The 17779-nt window shown below is 39.0% G+C and overlaps 1 protein-coding gene across 1 annotated transcript; it reads left to right on the top strand.

The window, feature by feature from the left end:
- The first annotated feature begins 16175 nt into the window (after positions 1-16175).
- LOC6618302 (cell death protein Grim) lies at positions 16176-17779 on the top strand. Its single transcript, XM_032719450.1, has one exon. The coding sequence runs from the start codon at positions 16473-16475 to the stop codon at positions 16881-16883; it is 411 nt and encodes a 136-aa protein (XP_032575341.1). The 5' UTR covers positions 16176-16472; the 3' UTR covers positions 16884-17779.

Below are 17779 nucleotides of genomic sequence, written 5' to 3'. Positions count from 1 at the left end.
AATGAAACTGTTGGACTCAGAATGCGATCTCTAGCCGGGAAGCTACTCAAGCCCTTTGACCCTCGCCTCTTTTTCGAACCGTGACGATTCCGATTGGAGTGTCAAATCAACATCATTATTCATTATCAAATACATTTCCCTTTTTCGATTTTTGGGGTTTTGCGGTTAGCGCAAACCGATGCCGAAATCACAGCTGGAACTATTTTTTTAGGGGGGCTATATTTAATTGAACTTTCCCCGATCGAGGGGGTTAATACGTTCTAACAAAGCAATCAATACGAAGGGCATAATTAAATAAAACTAATGATGCCAGTGACAGACAGCGCTGCCAAAGGGGCTAATGAATGGAAAGTAGAAAATAAATGGGTATGTTAGCGTTATTTATAAAGGCTTCAGTTGAGCGGCGATAAGTGGATACTATTTAAAGATCAACTGGAAAATTCGAAAATCTTAGATTAGTACTTAAGTATATACAGTATATAGACAGTATAGATAGCTAACCTGTTACAAAACGAATATGCTGTATTTGAATGTGAAGATATATATATTAAGTGTGCTTTTGTTTTATGTTTTTGGCTCTTCACGCTACTCTCATTTCTAAAGCAGATCCTTATTATCTAAATCGAAAGCCAATGAAAGTGTTGCCCGCATCGTCATTTGATTACCAACTTCCAACTCCACCTTTCTTCTGCCCCCAGAAATTTGTATCTGAACCAGACAGATTTTTATGTAGCGTAACTAAACGTAAATTTATGAGTAGAGTGCCCTTCTCTCCCAGACAGACAGTGGAAAACGGGGAGGGGACTTTCACTGGAGTGCTGGCGGAATTAAAAAGAAATTAACACGCTTCCAGAATTTCTGTTTTCTTTTCTCCAAGTGGGTGGATGGAGTGTGTGAAGCCAAGTGAATTTTACAGACGCCCCTGGACTGGGCCTTTATCTAATTGAGTTTGTTCCTGTTTGCTTGGCTGGTGGCTGCCGTCTTAATTTTAATGCGCTCGTAAAAGCAGCGCAAAAATCGAGACCCATAAAACGTCCGACGAAACATTGAAATTAAAATAAACACATAAAGAGCAACGCCGTGTCCTCTGATGTGATGCGTTGTGATACGGCCAGATAACAAGTGTACTACACATATGCAATTCTGATCCCGAGCCCACCCCCACCGACCATTTGATCCGATCCGCCTTTCATTGGGGGAGTTAACTTTAACCCTGCGAATATAAATCAAACGATGCGTGAAGTTCGTTTTATCCTGTGGAAGGAATCGAAACGGTGTTCCGTAATTTGCATGCAAGAAGGAAAAGTTGTTAAAAATTATTTTAATGGCCGTAGGCGTCACATTTTGTATGCTTGTAAAACTTTTACGAGTTATGCTTTCGTTTTTGTAATTTATTTATAATTTTTAAATATGCCCAGACCTTATTAACATTTGAATGGAAAGGAACGAAAGTTGTGTTCAATTTTTTGTTATTACTTTAAAATATTATATATTCTAAAGATAAAGACCTTTTTGAATTCATTTAATAATCAGGCAAATTTTATTACCAATCCTTAAAAATCACCATAGGCTTGATTACTAACCGAAAAGTCAAAGTTTAAAAACAAGTAGAGCAGCAGAAACGTTCTCATTATGGACCAGAAAACCACTAACAACTAACTGTATTAGGAAACAAATGAAAGACTCTAAGCATAATAAATTACATTAACTTTTTGTTTAGATTTCAGAGTGTTAAAAATTAAATTAGAAGAGCAAATTTAAAGTTCTAGTATAGAAATTTGTCTAGACATTTTGTTATCCTCGTATAATATATAATTTGTTCGAGTGGTTAAAAGTCACCTCCTTCACCACCCATTGTTTCAATTTTTCATTTGCGATTGGCCCAAGCATTCCACATTAACAAGGCAAACAAAACTACTCAAGCGACAACAAAAATATGTCATTTAGAAAATTATGAAATATCAACAGGGGAAGCCCCGAAGAAACACTTAGCAGTAAATGGAAAATTATATGGTGTGTGTTTGGAGAGCTGAGGATGATGATGATGACTTCCAGGGTAGGAAAACCAACAAACGGTAAAAAAAGGCAAACAAACATATGACAAGGCCATAAATTAGCCCGCATACTGGCATCAGGTGGAAAGGCAATGATTGAAGGCCAAGAGTTTGGGTAAAAAACTCACTCACACCCGGAGCAAAGTGCGATGCGTCAGCTGGCCAAGAAACTAGCAACTAAAATGGGGGAGTTAGTGGGAGGATACACAGGACATGGACGGGGAAATCGGAGATGGGGCACAGCAGCTTAGGTGGCTTGTTGTCAGGCCATAAAACAAAGTGCTGTCTACAAATAATTTGACTTATTCGTGCAGAACAAATCGTACGTCATTTGTTGGGATACTTAAACTTTTCAGCTTGCCTGCATGCACACCACAAAAATCGGAATAAACTTTTTCAATAATATGGTTTGAAAAACATATTGCCAGTAAAAAAAAAAGTCTGTCTTGCTTATTAAATGTTTTACAAAGGATAAATCTGCTGGAAGTATAGGAAAGTTTTTTAAATGACCTTTTCGAAAGTTTTTCTCTCTGTACCCCAACACCACCTCCATCCAGTGTCTTCAACGATTGCGCAATTAATGTTTTTGCACAGCGGAAAATTATGTGCGTGACAGTCGCAGACAAGAAGACGTCGATGATATTGCCACCGGGTCTCGTCTCCTCCGATGATTTGGATAGAGCCATAAACGTTGGCTTCAATTTCCAATTGTGCGAGTTCCGTAGCATTTTACGGCTCCACACATGAGCCCCAAGTTCCCACTCCCCGTCAAATGGTTGCAGTTGACAGGCCAAGTTTTATGGAGCTTACAGGCTCGACGGAATATCCGCGATGATGGGTTCGCTTTTGGCAAAATGAAATCATAAATTTCGTAATTAATTTGCATATGCACTTCCGCACGGTCCCCACGGATGTTTAATCATACCAAATTGGCATCATGGCTCAATTTTAATGGCCCACAAAGAGGGAATTCCGAATGGAAATTATATTCGTAGATTGCCTCTAAACTAATGAGCGGCATTGAACGCATTTCAAAGTATCATATAGGATCATTAAAACGGAGAAATAACTCAAATTTTAATTGCTGTCTCTGGAATAGTTTTGGGTCTCTTAAAGGGTTGTGGTTATGGCATGTAGAGTAATTCATTGAATAATTGAACATGGAGGTATTCAAATATATGCCTATAAAGTCACTTGAAGTTCTATAAAAAGACGGACAACCAAGACTTTAAAATAATCTCCCTAGTTTATATAATACAATTATTTATTTATTCAAAAAAAAAGAAAACCTGTAAATCACTTTAATTTTACTATAGAATTTAAAGCTTTTACCATTTTAAATTATGTAAGGCCCGATGGTGAGTAACTTTAATACTATCATATCTATTATACCCCTTCCCTTGCTTACTTACGATTGTCAATCCCATTCCTTGGCAGATCCGTGGACAGCACGTCAACAGTCACTTCAGACTACCGAAGCTGGTTTTATTGTTATTCATTAATTTTAATGTTTGCACAACCTGCGCCCTGCGAGCGCCTGCGAATTGAATTGAATTTCGAGTGGCCAAGTGCCAGAGTCTGGGCGGCCTGCGATAAAGCCAAAAGCCAAAAGAGCCAACACGGAGGGCCAATGAAGCTAAGTGCGGTTATGAACCCTTTTCGCATTTGGGCGGCAAACAAAGGATCCGGCAAATGGGTGAGCAAATGGAGCCACCTTTGGTTCCTCGTAATATTTGCGTAATGAAAGTGTGAGCTTGGAAACGAGCAAGGAGGGGAGTTCAATAAACCTTGAATGTGCACTAGAAAAAATTTAGAATGTGCTCTAGAATATTTAAGATATTTTATAACATCTATATATGAATGAAAATATAGCTCAAAACTCAACACAACTAAAATTCATAATTGTTAAGCCACAAAAATAAGTTTGTAAGTTAAGTAAACTGACACAGAGTAAACTGTTAATAACAAGACATGTGTGATATATAGCTGTCCATAACAAGAGCGAATTTTCCCTGAGTGTAGCGACACAATGAAGCAAGATAACAAAGCAATAATAATCCACCGAAATTGATGCGCAACAAACATGCGAAAGGAAATCGAGGGCAATTAAAAAGCATAGAAAATGTATGTTTATTATTAGAACTAATGCCAAATGACAATCGTCCACAATGACACCCCTCATTCACCCGCATTTTGGGACTCCGTACTTTGGTACAGTTTCGTCCCACCTGAACGCTGTCATTTGGGCATTGAGTTGTCAACACAGCGGCCCGAATACCCAGTACCTGTATCAATGTCCGACTCAGACGCACTCCCCCATCCGCAGTACCATCTCCCCTGAAAGGACTCATCCCTCGGATATTTCTAGCATCTAGCATCAGAACATATGTGCGTGAGGGCGTTAAACTTGTCCGATCCCAAAAACGCAACCATGTAATTTGTTATCCAACAATTTATAATTGCATCAGCAGACAACACACGCACATGCCAGCCCAGAAACGGGGGAAAGCGAGATGACTTCGAGTCAAAATTATTATGAAGTAAACATTGTGCTATATTTGGACTACTCTCGTGTCCTAAGTGGGCAGACTTCTGACTCCGACTTTGGATCTTCCCCTGCCTGCATGGCAAACTGTCCGATACAATTTTATGCTATGCTTAACATTTTGAACATTTTTCGGTTTTTGGTTTCTGTGGTTCCCTGTTTTCTTCCCCCCATTCCATTTGTAATTTAATTTTTCCCTTCAGAGAGAGCAGAGCAAGTTCCAGTTGATTTATGAATTTTTAAATCAATTTGACAAGTTACTTTTCAGTTGGAGTCGTCTATTGAAAAATATTTGTCTCATTTATTATTCCTAATGTGATTATTGCAAGGTTTGGGTCAATTTCATGCTTTTAGTGCGCAATTTTTCCTTTGAATGTAAAGTATTGATGGAAAAAATGTAATGAGGGACCCTTTAAAATTTCTTAATTAATAATCTTCGATGTGAAAATACCAAGTCGAATGTGCAATTTGCAATGCCTGGATATACTTCGTTCCGAACCAAAAAAATCTAATTTCCTTTTTTAACAATATTAGCACAAAAATGTTACAAGTTATTAAAAGTTTGCCATAATAGTTTGGCAATGCATTTTGACATATACACGTTCTGACAGCCATGGAAAATCTTGTACATCCCTCAAAACGAGACTTCTTGCTTACCCCCACTCGAAATTCCAGCCTTAATCGCTACTTAAAAATTGTATTTAAAAAATATCAAACTACAAGTATCGAAACAATTCCAGGGCGTGACGAAACACGGTGAAATGTAACAACTTGCTACCCGCCCGCCTGATCGACAGCAACTTGTGCGCATAGGAAACTCCGGGATATGGACACGTTTTTCTAGTCGCCGGGCGTCGCTCTTTTGACATCTCAAGTGACGTATTACTCAATGGGTCTCTGCCTTTGGTTACGCCTGACAGAAAAATTTAAAAAACTCCCCCACCACGGGAAGAATTACCAGTACCAGCACCACCACCGTCCATCATCAATCTCAAACAAAAATGTTTGGTTAAATCTCGGTTGCAGTTTTGGTTGACGGGAAGTTTAAAATGTCGAAATGCCCTTTCGCTTTTCAACTGCGATTACGGGAACTTGATGGAGGAGCGTTGGTCAGAAATTTCATGGGAAAGTGTTATAATTTAAATGGGAGAGGCATAGTAATTGATTTGCAGTTTCGATTGGGGGAATCTTATGGGTTCGGTGAGAACGGGTTGGTTTTTCTTCGGGTCGAGATAAGTAAAGTGAAGTTGATTTAAGAGGTTTTAATTGGGAAGAAAGTGATTGACTACAACCAAAGAAGTGGCATTAATGGCAACACAAACTGGAATGCTAAGGAAAACTTTTTTTTAAGAAATTCTTAAAAAATGCTATAATAATTAAAGAGCTTTTCTCATAGCTAACTTTAGATAATATATACCATCATGAAATAATAAATCAGTTCAATCGGTAAAAAAAAAACCAATGTAATGGTATTCATATATACCACTACAGCATTGCTATTTGGATCCCTTTTACTAAGCCAAGCGTTCAACCCGAGTCTCATTAGATTTCCATATTGAACCAAACTTTTTAAAGAAAATCCTCAGACCCACGGATATCCACTGCCACCCTCATCAAACGCTATGAACCCAACTCACCTCGCTGGGCAAAACTAATTACAAAGCTGGACCGCAAAAAGCATCGTGGCCAGAAAGGAGAGTCGGAGGTGGTCCAAAAAATTGCTAGCTCGGTTCGCTGTTTTTGTCAAGCGTGCAAAAATGTCAGCAAGTAAAAGGCAAAACCAGAGACCCAAAAACAGAAAACAGCACACTGAAAACTGAAAGCTGAAAACTGGAAACCCAACGAAACCACTCGACATGTCAACTCGAATGGAAAGGACCAAGGATGGAGGATCGTGGAGACGCTGGGAGTTCGGAGTTGGCAAACTTTTTGGCGAGTGACATGAAAAGGACATGTCACACCGTATGCGCACATTAAGTGTAGCCACAATTTATCAAGCCGCATAAATCTAAATCGAGTCTGGGTTATGCCAGTCCAAGCCAGTCGCATCAAAAAGTCAAAAAGCTAATTTGCATTTAAAAGGACCCGAAAGGGACGCCACAACAATGCTGCCATGCAAACGGATACTCGAATGTGTGGATATTTTCAGCCATATATTCAATTTAATAAGCCAAGATAAATGAAGGGAAACCTGAGCCGAGCGGACTGAGACGCCGACTCCCGACTTGTCAGACGTATCCTTCCTTATTTGCATAGTTTTCGTTGGAGCCCTGGCCATTTTCCCAGTCCATCCCACCACTCATCCATCTATGTATCCTTTTCCCAGTCTGTCAATATGCCACATGTGTGCACTTGTGCACATGGCGTGCACTTCATCAAATCGTCTTCGTTCTGGTCCTGGTTTTGGTCCTCGTCCTGTTCCTGATCCTTGTCCCCAGTCGATAAGCGAGTTGTGGCCAGGTTCAGCTTGGATCGCTTACAGCGAAAATGGGAAAAGTTAAATTACTTTTGCTTATTTAGGTTTAGATTTCTGACAGATATTACTTTTCACAGTTGCGAATTTAAAAATTTTTAGCATGTCAAAAAAAATGAATCGTAAAAACTGTTGTCCAAATGCATTGATATAAATTAAGCTTTTTGTTTTTAACGAATTTCTGCCTATTTTATTTGTTTTCCATATAAAGTTTAACTTAAGCACTAAAAGTTTCTACATCTTATACATTTAGGTATTGGCTAGCCAAAAATGTTCAGGGTTAATAATAAATCCTCCGCAGACAACCTTTGTTTGGTCCCCCAATTTTCTCTAACTGTCAAAATTAGCCCATAATCAAATAAGTTAACGAGGAGTAACCAAACTGACAATTGGCGCATATAATTGCAGCTTGGTCCGTCTGCTCTTCGCCTGCCGTGCACCGCAAATACAACAAATCAACAATCAGCAAATTTTCAAACCTAATTACATCACTGAGTCCTGCCTGTTTGGCCCCCAAACCGAAGGTCCTTCCTGGAAATCACAGTTCCGGGTCCCCGAAGTCTGCGGTCGCAGTTCGAATTCACCGGAGCGTGTCGCAAATGGCAGCCAATAGAGCAGAAAGCACAACTCAAGTGGCCACTGGACGATGGGCACTCTCCGGAGGAAAGGACATCGAAGTCCTTTGGCCCTAAGAAACCCACTGAGGCGTAAACTCATTTCGGTAGGCGTCGCCCAAGACTCAAATTGAGTCATTTGATTTTTCAATTGCTGCTAATTAGCCTCGAAAGCCTTTAAACTATTCACAACTTGTCAAGCATGGAAAAAGTCCGTCAAATGTAACATTTAATGACAGATGATAATCGATGGTAACAATGACTAAGGCTTGGGAAAGCTGATACAGATAAGGGATGTCAGATATGTTAAGAAGATTCAGAATATTAACACCAGATAATAAAAATGTTTCTTTTAATTCTATGTGTAGATTTATAAAAATTGATAAATATACATATATAGTTTTTACTGTTTTCTTTGAGTTTTTTGATAAGACTTAAGCTCAATTTTAATTCATGACTCTTTTATCCTATTCGCATTTCACTGTCACTCTTTCTCTGGAGTCTTAGTAAACGCCTTTGAACTTTTTCCGTGTTTCCGTAGTCCACCAACCCTTTTCTAGCCTAATAGCCCCAAGACTCGTTAATGGACAGAGAAGCCTATTAGCAACTTTATTCTGCAGTGCCATTGCACCTTGCTGTCAATGGGTTTTCCTTTTTTGCAGTACTTTTATGTTGTTGACTCTTCTCCTTCTTTGTTTTGGCTAAAAGCGGGCAGTCCGTGCGAATGACAGCTGTCAGTGGCGCTTTTGCAATCAACGAGTGCCTGTCAAACTGACAGCCTGTTGCTTGACTCTCATGCGATTTTCCGGAGCCTTTTGCCTCAGGAATTTTTCCATTGGTTTCAATTTGCAGATCAACTTTTTCTTGCCTTCGACTTGGCACTTAATTTGCACGTGTTTCTTTCCTCACACCTACGTCCAAACGCCTACACACAATGTGCGGTTGCGTTGGGGAAAAAATGTTTGAGCAGGGACTCCCTTGCCATATTCACTTCCCCACCAAGTGCAAAATGCAACAAATGTCATTAAAAACGTGGCATAAAAATATATTTTATGCGTATTCCACATCTCGGATGCACTTCTCATCCTCGCTCTATTCGATTTTATGCTGCCGAGGAAACTTTCCCCACTCATTTCCCTTTTCTTCGCTCTTGCGCTCATTTTATGCTGCATCGCATCGCGGATATAAAATAAAAACATTCCGAATTTGGGAAGTACAAAGACGAATTGATATCCATTGAATTATTATCAACTTATTTTTAAATAAACATTATAAAGCATATAATTGCTTGTCACTCCACTTATAATTATATCTTTTTGAGATGTTTAAGAATTTAAGGATTACAACAGTATATAAAACAAAAAATATCAGTATATAAAATTTAATTTTTAATTTTAGTTAATCAAATAAAAATATTTTAGTATTATTAAAATTTACAGAAATTGTATATAATACCGAATTTATGTATTTCCTTAAGTATATGATTTGCTTGGAGGTAGCATACAAATTTACAATCCCATATACCTCCAGACTAAACTGGTACCTCGCATAAAAATGGAAAGAAAAGCTGAATGGCATTTCGCATGCGTTTTCAAGATTGCGACTGCTGAATTCCGGAGGTTGAGGCCGCTGGTGAGGATGGGAATGAGGTTGAGGTTACTCGGCACCGAGGTTGAATGACCTAGGACAATAGATTTATGCTTGGGGTAGTTGTTCCATCTTCAATCCGATGCCAACTGCCCGCTGTGCTGATTAAGGGCGTTTTGCCGTCTTAAAGAAGGGGTTATTATGGGTTATGGCAGCGGGCTAGGGCAGTGTGGGCATGTCCCGTTTCGATTGCTTCATTAAAGGCGGTACCGACTGTACTGGGGACCAATTTCCAGGCAATTTGCAAGCAATTTGATGGGCCAACCTGGTGCACGAGCTACTCCTAATGAGCCAAGAATTCCCAAGTAACAATGCCCCAAAGTGAAACTCCAAAATGGTACGGATTCGACACATCTGCCAACGAGTTTCGGTCTGTTAGCCGGCTATATACATATATTCGTATTCCCAAAAGCACATTAGGGCCAAGACGAGCAAAGGAGCTGCAATTCGACTTGGCTGCTCTCGCCTCGCTTTCTCTGTGCATATTAAATATAACACAAAATGCATATTAAATGGCATAAGCCACAAGCAACGAAAGGTGCATTTGGCCAAAATCCTTCGGGATGGCTTAGCCACTAAAACCTTTAAGACTTGACGGAAACGCTACGGTGTTGTAAAATTTTACAAGTCAACTAGTTTGCTGGTTTTCCGTTTTTCATTTCCCGGAATGGGATACGTGAGCTTCCGAGTCGAGTTAGTTGAACCAAGTTTATGAAGCCCTGAAGATCCCAGGCTTAAGATGATATAACTAGCGTATCGAGTGGATTAACTTTCTTAACTGCTGTGCGGAGTCTTCGGTTTTACTAAAGCTAACTTTAAAGGTGAGTGAAATTTTTTAAATTCTCTCTGAAGTTTCATTACTGCACTTAAAAAACTTTATGATATCAAAATTAAGAAAAGTTTCAGCACCCTCTGATAGAACACAAGCTTCATAAGAATTATAGTTTACTTTGAATGTTTTTAATAGTATTTAATTTCAAATATGTAAATATGAGGTTCCCGGCTTAATTATTTTAATATGACGGTGTAATTATAAAATGTACTTTTCGGCCTTTGCAGCTTATGTTTCGTCAGTATGCTCTGATTGCACTTGCAGCTTATTAAGACCGAGTCTGTCTCATTTGGCCGAATCAAGGAAAAACGCATTAAAAAGGACCTGCCAGGACACACTGGCAGATACAAAAGCAGCGCCAGAGAGTTGGAGATAGGAGGGAGAAGTGCACTTTGCACATTTGCGCGTAATGATTTTCCATTAACGTAAATTTGAATTAACATCGAGTGGCATCGGGAGCAGAGGAAACGTAATTACAACACGTCCACTTTCAATTCCGCAAACAAAAATCTCCTACACCGGCAGCAGATTCATTTGATAAATGCCAAATGACATTAACTGCATAAGCCTGTGAGTACTGCGAAATGCAAAAACCCGGAAGGTTGGAGGCTCCAGTACGAGCCTGCTGTTTATGGTAATTATTTATTTGCCACAGCCGTTGTTTGGTCCATTTTGTTGGACTTTTCATCATCGCCATTAACATAAAATTTTATTATTATGTCACTGTTCTTTTCGGTTGTCACTTTGTTTGTTTGGCTACTGTTATTGCTGTGTCTGTTTTGCGTCGCTTTTTCGAAAATGTTTGTAATGGAAAATAAAAGTGTTAAGCTGGGAGCATTAGAAGTGTGAGTTTTAAAAATACTTTAAAATAAAATACAAATAATTATCAAATTATAAATAGTATGCTATGCAATCAATTAGGTTTAGCTGAAGAAATACAGATATTCAGGCAAAGCACTTTCCGAGTTAAAACCCCTTTGCACTTTACCTATTGACTGCTTAAGTGAATTTCCTCAACCATTTTCCGCAATTAAACACAAACAACCGGGACAAGTTCCTAATGCTAAAAGCTGGAAGTTACCACTCCGCGTTCCGTCTAAATAAAATCCACACCGTCTAATTAAACAAAAGCTCGCGAAGTCGAGGTGTAACCAGCATAAATGAACATTAACTTGAAAATAATAAAAGTGAAGTATCTTTAGGAAGCCGTGGCTCGAATTTCATGGCATAATAAATGGCTCGCTCGCAGACCGATGCGAAAACTTTTCCTCCTCGTCGAGTGATGAAGTAATGAAAGCGCTGGAAGAAAAATTACAATTCACGAGCGCAGCGCAGTTATGAACTTTTTCACGGTGCTAAATAATGCACACGACAGTGCTCAGCCAGGCAGTCAGGGGTTAAGAAATCGAGGTGGGGCAGCAGTTCTTCATTAACTTCTCCAGTGCCGCCAGATGATGATGATGAATTTTGTATAAAATGCTTAAATACCTGCAATTTAACTTTTGGCGGGTGTCGTCCATCTCCCGCGGCTTAACCCCCCGGTCCCTTAACCCCATCGCGGGGTAGGGGGTCGAAAGGAGCCAGTCTCGTCCAGGACTTTTCAATATGCAGATCCGCGTGTTTCTTTTAATTTAAATTGACTTCTCTTGGGGGCGACACGGCGATTCCCTGGGGTTATTTGGAGCTGGCCAGTCGGGTTAGAAACTAATCAAAAAGCCATAAAAACTTTACCCTGTAGAGGGTAACAATTTGTTAGGGAAGATTTTGGACGCGCTATTTGGTACAGATTACTGTTGGAGAAGTGAGGTGCTCCATCTAATTTTTATAAAAAATTGGTTCCCTAATATTTAAACGTATTTATAAAAATATATATGTACAATTATTAAACAATATAAAAAATAGTTTATGAAATTAAATTAAAGTTAAAGATTCCACTTATTACAATCTTCATATTCTTATATTCAGCAGCTACTTGCTTCAAGTTTAATTCAATTTCAGACTTGCACTGTACAGCAACTGTCACTGCAATTGTGCATACAAGTACACATAATTAATTAAGGAACTGACATATACCGCCTCTTGCCATCCTGCAATCCCTGTAAAAGCCCCTCATTGTCCTTTTCTTCGCGCAGTCATCATCATTCTTTCCCATCCTTGTGCTAACTGAAATGTCAAAAATGCAAGTGACAAGTGTGAAAAAAGGACGAGCTGAAGAAAAACAAAAGCCAAATGAGGACACACATGGCCGAGGGGGTTGTGGTGGCTTTTCCGGTTGCGAAAGGCGGGGGATTTCCATTTTCCGAGGGGCTCTCCCTTATGCCATTGTCTGCTTGAAGACGCAGCGCGTTCGTGCAAAGCAAAATAAATTGAAATTTTAAAATGTATGAAATTAATTTTTGGCGTCGGTGACTGGGCTAAAAAGTTCTCTCCAACGCCTCAGATGATATCACATGATTATTTATCTGTTACGCACACTTACACTTTGCCCGACACATATGCAAAGGACGTGTGTCCTGGTCCTTCCCAAGTCTCGTGTCCTGGGCCTGACACTTGCCAACACACTTTGTCAAGTTTTTAGTATGTTGTCAGCGATTTCCCACTCCCCCTGCTTGGTACTCTGACTTTTTGTCTTAGCCCTTTTAAGCCATTTGTCAAATACTTGGCATGACGTCATGTGTGGATGCGGTCGAAGGGGAGTTCCTTTGCGACGTCTTAGGGTATTTACAGCTTCGTTTTGGGCGGTTAGCTGCCTCCGCAGCTGTGCGAAAATTTACATATAGATTAGCAGCAGCACAGACACACCAATGGCCACTTGATGTGGGCCTTCAATGCACTTTGTCCGGCCCTCGACCGATTTTGATGGCGGTGATGATGTCTGCAGTGCATAAGTGGAAATCATTAAGGGGCTGGCCGCATCTTGTAAACTGGTGCGTAATCCTGCAGACCCAACCAAACCAACCAGACACTGAAAAAATCTTGAAAAATGTTTTTTTTTTTTTTGCTTATAAAATATGAATACATTTTAGCATTAGCATTGAGGATAATTAAAATATTTTTGAAATATTTGCAGTACTCCTTATGTTAGACTTCTTTTCTAAATTTTAAGCATCACTGTTTTAAATGTTACAAGTTTTGAGTTTACTGTAACGTACACACTTTGATTTTTTTTGAGTGCACATTCAATTGTTTACAGAACAGAACTGGCAGCTCAGCATTGTTACCACTTCCGTTCCGTTTCTCTCTCTGAAGCCCATTGTCCATGGGCTGGAAATCCCCTGACAACACTTTGGCCCTTTCACTATGTGGAAAAAGAAAATTTCTGCGAGCAATCCTTGAACAATGCACGAAATAATTGCACAGACCGGACTGCGTAACCGGGATGAGTGGTGGAGGCGGAGCGCTGAGGTCCTTGCAAAGAGACATAATGATGGCCCGCTGGATATTGGCCGATGATGGGCATTAAAACGCGTATGATGAGGCTTAAGTAGTTACACACACACAGTGTACGATTGGGACTCTTTAGGTGAGTCCTGGAAAAAGGACTCGCTGGGGTTTAAGTGATGCTAACATATTGTCCATACATGCATGTCGTGGGTTGGGGAAGAACTTCCTCTGAAATGATATTTCTTCGCTATGATTACTGTGTCTGCATATTGCTTAATGAAAATCTGAAGCACAAAGTGTAAGTAATTTTACGGCAAGGGGAAAATGATTCACGGCTGATGGGCAAGGTGAATGCGGGTTTGTGTATTAACATCTGTCCTAAAATAATGTTTGAAAATATAAATCGATAGGACATTTTGCTTAGCTTGTTAGCCAACAGGTCTCCCTGTGTAAGCCAACAATTTTCTAGTTTTAATTGTAAGGGGCACATATTTGTTTACAAAAATTGTTCAATGTGCTAATACTTAACCTTAACCTTTTAAATCCAGTAAAATAATTAAGCAATATTTGTTATATAAAATCCAAATCGCTTGTTCGGCTTATTAATTCTCGGTATTGATGAAAAATAAATTACTGACACCTAAGTAGAGATACTAAGCATATTAATCATATTAACAGTTAAATTCTCAATAATGATATTAATTCACTCAATAGAGAAAATTTAGTTTTTAAAAATATTTCACCTCATTATCTGCACACCATTTATAAGCAAACTTTTATGGTAAGTTAAACAGACCCTCCAAGTTCGGCAAATCGATACCCAGCGACCTTGAGCTTGACATTTATATATATGCCAGAATATAACGATATAACCACGTGCTGTCAACTGTGTCAGGAAAAGCTCACCCACAATTTCTTTGGAGGAGCTGTGCTCCCTAAACGAATTTCATTGTCAAGGTCGCACGCACAAAATGAAGAGGAAAAGCTGAATGTGGGTGGAAATGCCGGCCGGCACGACCTTGAAGCCAGTTGGGTGAGAAATAAAAAGCTTTTGCCGGTAGGAGACTTGTGAAACATCACCCACAAGTGGCGGACTTGGCCTTGGCGATGGCCTTGAAACTTTGTTGGAGCTCCCTCAGCGAAAATGTTACATAGGGGGAGGAAATAAGCTGAATTGGCATTATGCTTTCCGCTCCCTGGAAGTCCTTTTCTAAAATGTTAAAGTGCTACCGCTTAAATGACATTTATTGAACATGTGGGACAAAGGAGTAGATAACACGGGTACAACATTCATGTATCCAATTAAAAAAATCGATATTATGATTTATTCGATATTTAAGATTTTAGTTCATCATGATTGCAAATAAATTAAAAATAACATATTTTATATATTTACATAATTGATAAAAGGTATTTTAATATGTAATTACGCCCAAGAATTAATCTACTTATTAATAATAAGTATACTTTGTTCATACCCCTCTAACTACGCCACTGCTTTCTTGACTTTGCAACTATCCGGGAACAGCTTATCATAATGGATGAGCTGCAGCTAACGGAAAATGGGGGAGCTGGGATCAAACATTCTCCAAGGTTGAAATTGTCGTCAGCATAATGTTTGAGGGAGTTGGATTCGCGTTAGCTTGAAGGTCAAACCATTTGGGTGCCCTTTGGTATGGTCAAGTTTAAGGCTGCAATAGGGGGAATATTCAAGGACCATTTCACCAGGTTTTCGCATCAAAGATTTGACTTGCTAGCTTTTGAGTTGAAGGATGCTTAACTTAAAAGCGGGTTAGTGGTTCTAAGATATTTTAGGTGAAGGAGACTCCGCTGTTCTGAAATATATTAAGGATTTGAAGGTGTATACTAAGTATAATTTTACTTTGATTAAAATAACTATAAATAACCGAAAGTGATACAATTTAAGAAAAGATCTCTTGTTTACCATTTATGAAAATTAAAAATAATAATTTTTTATAATCTAAACTAATAATTGGTACAATGGATAAGATTAAATTGCATTTAATCACCAAAAATGAGTTTCTATGCAAACCAAAAGGTCATAACAAACAATTGTTGATTCATCCGTAGTGAAATACCAGTTCGAAATTCGAAATGAAAATACGCCGACCAAACTTCCCCTCAAAATTTCTAGACTCAGCTAGAGCAAGTACGCCCAAGTTAACCCCTAAAGTTCGAAATGAATTCGAACAACGGAATCCCAAAGAGCTTACGTTTTATTTGACGTAGCACTCTTACGTAAAATGATTTTCCCCAATTCCGCTCTCACTTGCCGAGTCTCTCTCCGCTTCTCAGCCACTTTCCCACCCCCTTTCTAGTTCCGAAGTAAAGGTAACAAAGGCAGCCGTGTCTTTGGGGTGGTAAACTGGCGGTGGTGGTGGCACATTGTCAGTGGTGTGGGTCCCTGTGGTTGGTGGTTCAATTGGTTGGTTGTTGGCATAAACAAAGCACACACACAATACACACACACTGCCGGGGGGTGGTGGAAATTGGGAGGGTGACATTCGCCGCGAGAGAGGAACTCGCTTCCTATAGGAAAGTACAAAGAGAGCAATTTTATAAATGTGACTGCAGCAAGGATATTTGCAGTCAGTCCACTCTGAAACCTCGACCAGAGAACATTGAATAACAAGCGGAAGCGAAAAGCGCAGTTAAAAGTTCGTCAAAAAGCGACCAGTTTCCTCGTTCGTTTTCCCGCCAAATGAGTCAGAAAAATTTTCCAAGTGCTCGATACGAAACATAAAGACTTACAAGACTTAAAGTGCAAGCAGTGAATGGAATATAGAATTCCTGAACAATATTGAAATCAAACATTAAAAATATATGCTGTACTAAAGTTATATATTTTTTAAAGATTGAAACATTTTGTAAAATCAGATTTTGTATTAAATCAAATACCGCCATGGCCATCGCCTATTTCATACCCGACCAGGCCCAATTGTTGGCCAGAAGCTATCAGCAAAACGGCCAGCAGACAGCAGCGAGTGCAAGGACAACTGCAACACCTGCTGCACCACCGCAGCAGCAGCAACAATCGCAACAGCAGCAGCAGCAACAACATCATCAGCAACAGCGCCCTCAATTCCGTGCCAATATTTCCGTGCCGCTGGGAAGTCAACAGGGATCGATGACCATGTCGGAGTTTGGATGCTGGGATCTTTTGGCGCAGATCTTCTGCTACGCTCTGCGAATCTACAGCTACAGTTCGAGCCAGCGACAACCGACGGTCATTCAGATATCATTCGAAATCAGCAGCGGCGGTCAGAACAACGATGAGGACGACGTGACCGATGCCACCTCCAAGGAAAACTAAATGTGGTTTCCATTTTTCATCCTGGTGGAGAGGAAATCTTTGGGATTTTCTGGGAAAGGCAGGCTCAATCAAAGCGCATTGTGATTTCTTTTTTGGGTATGGACACATGAGGAGGAACGAGTTTTGTAAAACATGGGATATTTCCACAACAAAATAAGAAAACTATTTTTAAACTATTTTTGAGAGAGAGAAAATTCAAAATTTGTCATCGACTTGCTTAAAGTGATTTCGGTTGTTTGTTACTTATTTGAATGTCAAATTTTCCGATATTAGTTTTGAAAAAATGTTTAATTTTGCACGCAAAGGTTTCCCGGTTGGTTCAAATACATAAATACTTAACAACATTTATAGAGCATAAAGAGAAATGTGTAAAATTGTCATAAACCTTATTAGTGTCTATACGTATGAGCAAAACCACAAGTATCGTACTCAACTAACAAATAATTGTCAAATTTTTGCATTTCAACTACTTACAAATATAAATCCTAAACTAATATTACAGAACTACAATACAGAACCAACAACAAAACAAAGATGCAACCGCAGCAACCAGAATAACATAAGACAACAACTCAATTGTACAAAATAGATTTTAAGCAAACAGCAAATTTTATATGTTTACAACAAAGAGAGAAAATACAAAATGTCTACAAAAATAGAATACAAGAACCGCCGAACAGAACACATTAAAAAAAAATTAAGCAAAACAACACATTTAAGCAATTTTGATACGAATAATCAAGAATAACAAAATTTTGAAATGTATCTTATCATTATTATTGATTTTAGCAAAATTCAAAAAATATTATTTTAATTTTGGCATTGAAAATTAAACAAGAAATATTGAAATTATTCACATGTAAAGATAGCATTTGTAAGAAATTAAAATTTTTATA

The sequence above is a fragment of the Drosophila sechellia genome, chromosome 3L, assembly GCF_004382195.2.
Source record: "Drosophila sechellia strain sech25 chromosome 3L, ASM438219v1, whole genome shotgun sequence".
Lineage (NCBI taxonomy): Eukaryota > Metazoa > Arthropoda > Insecta > Diptera > Drosophilidae > Drosophila > Drosophila sechellia.
Note: the sequence above shows the minus strand (reverse complement) of the source record. Positions and strands in the feature narration are given on the sequence as shown.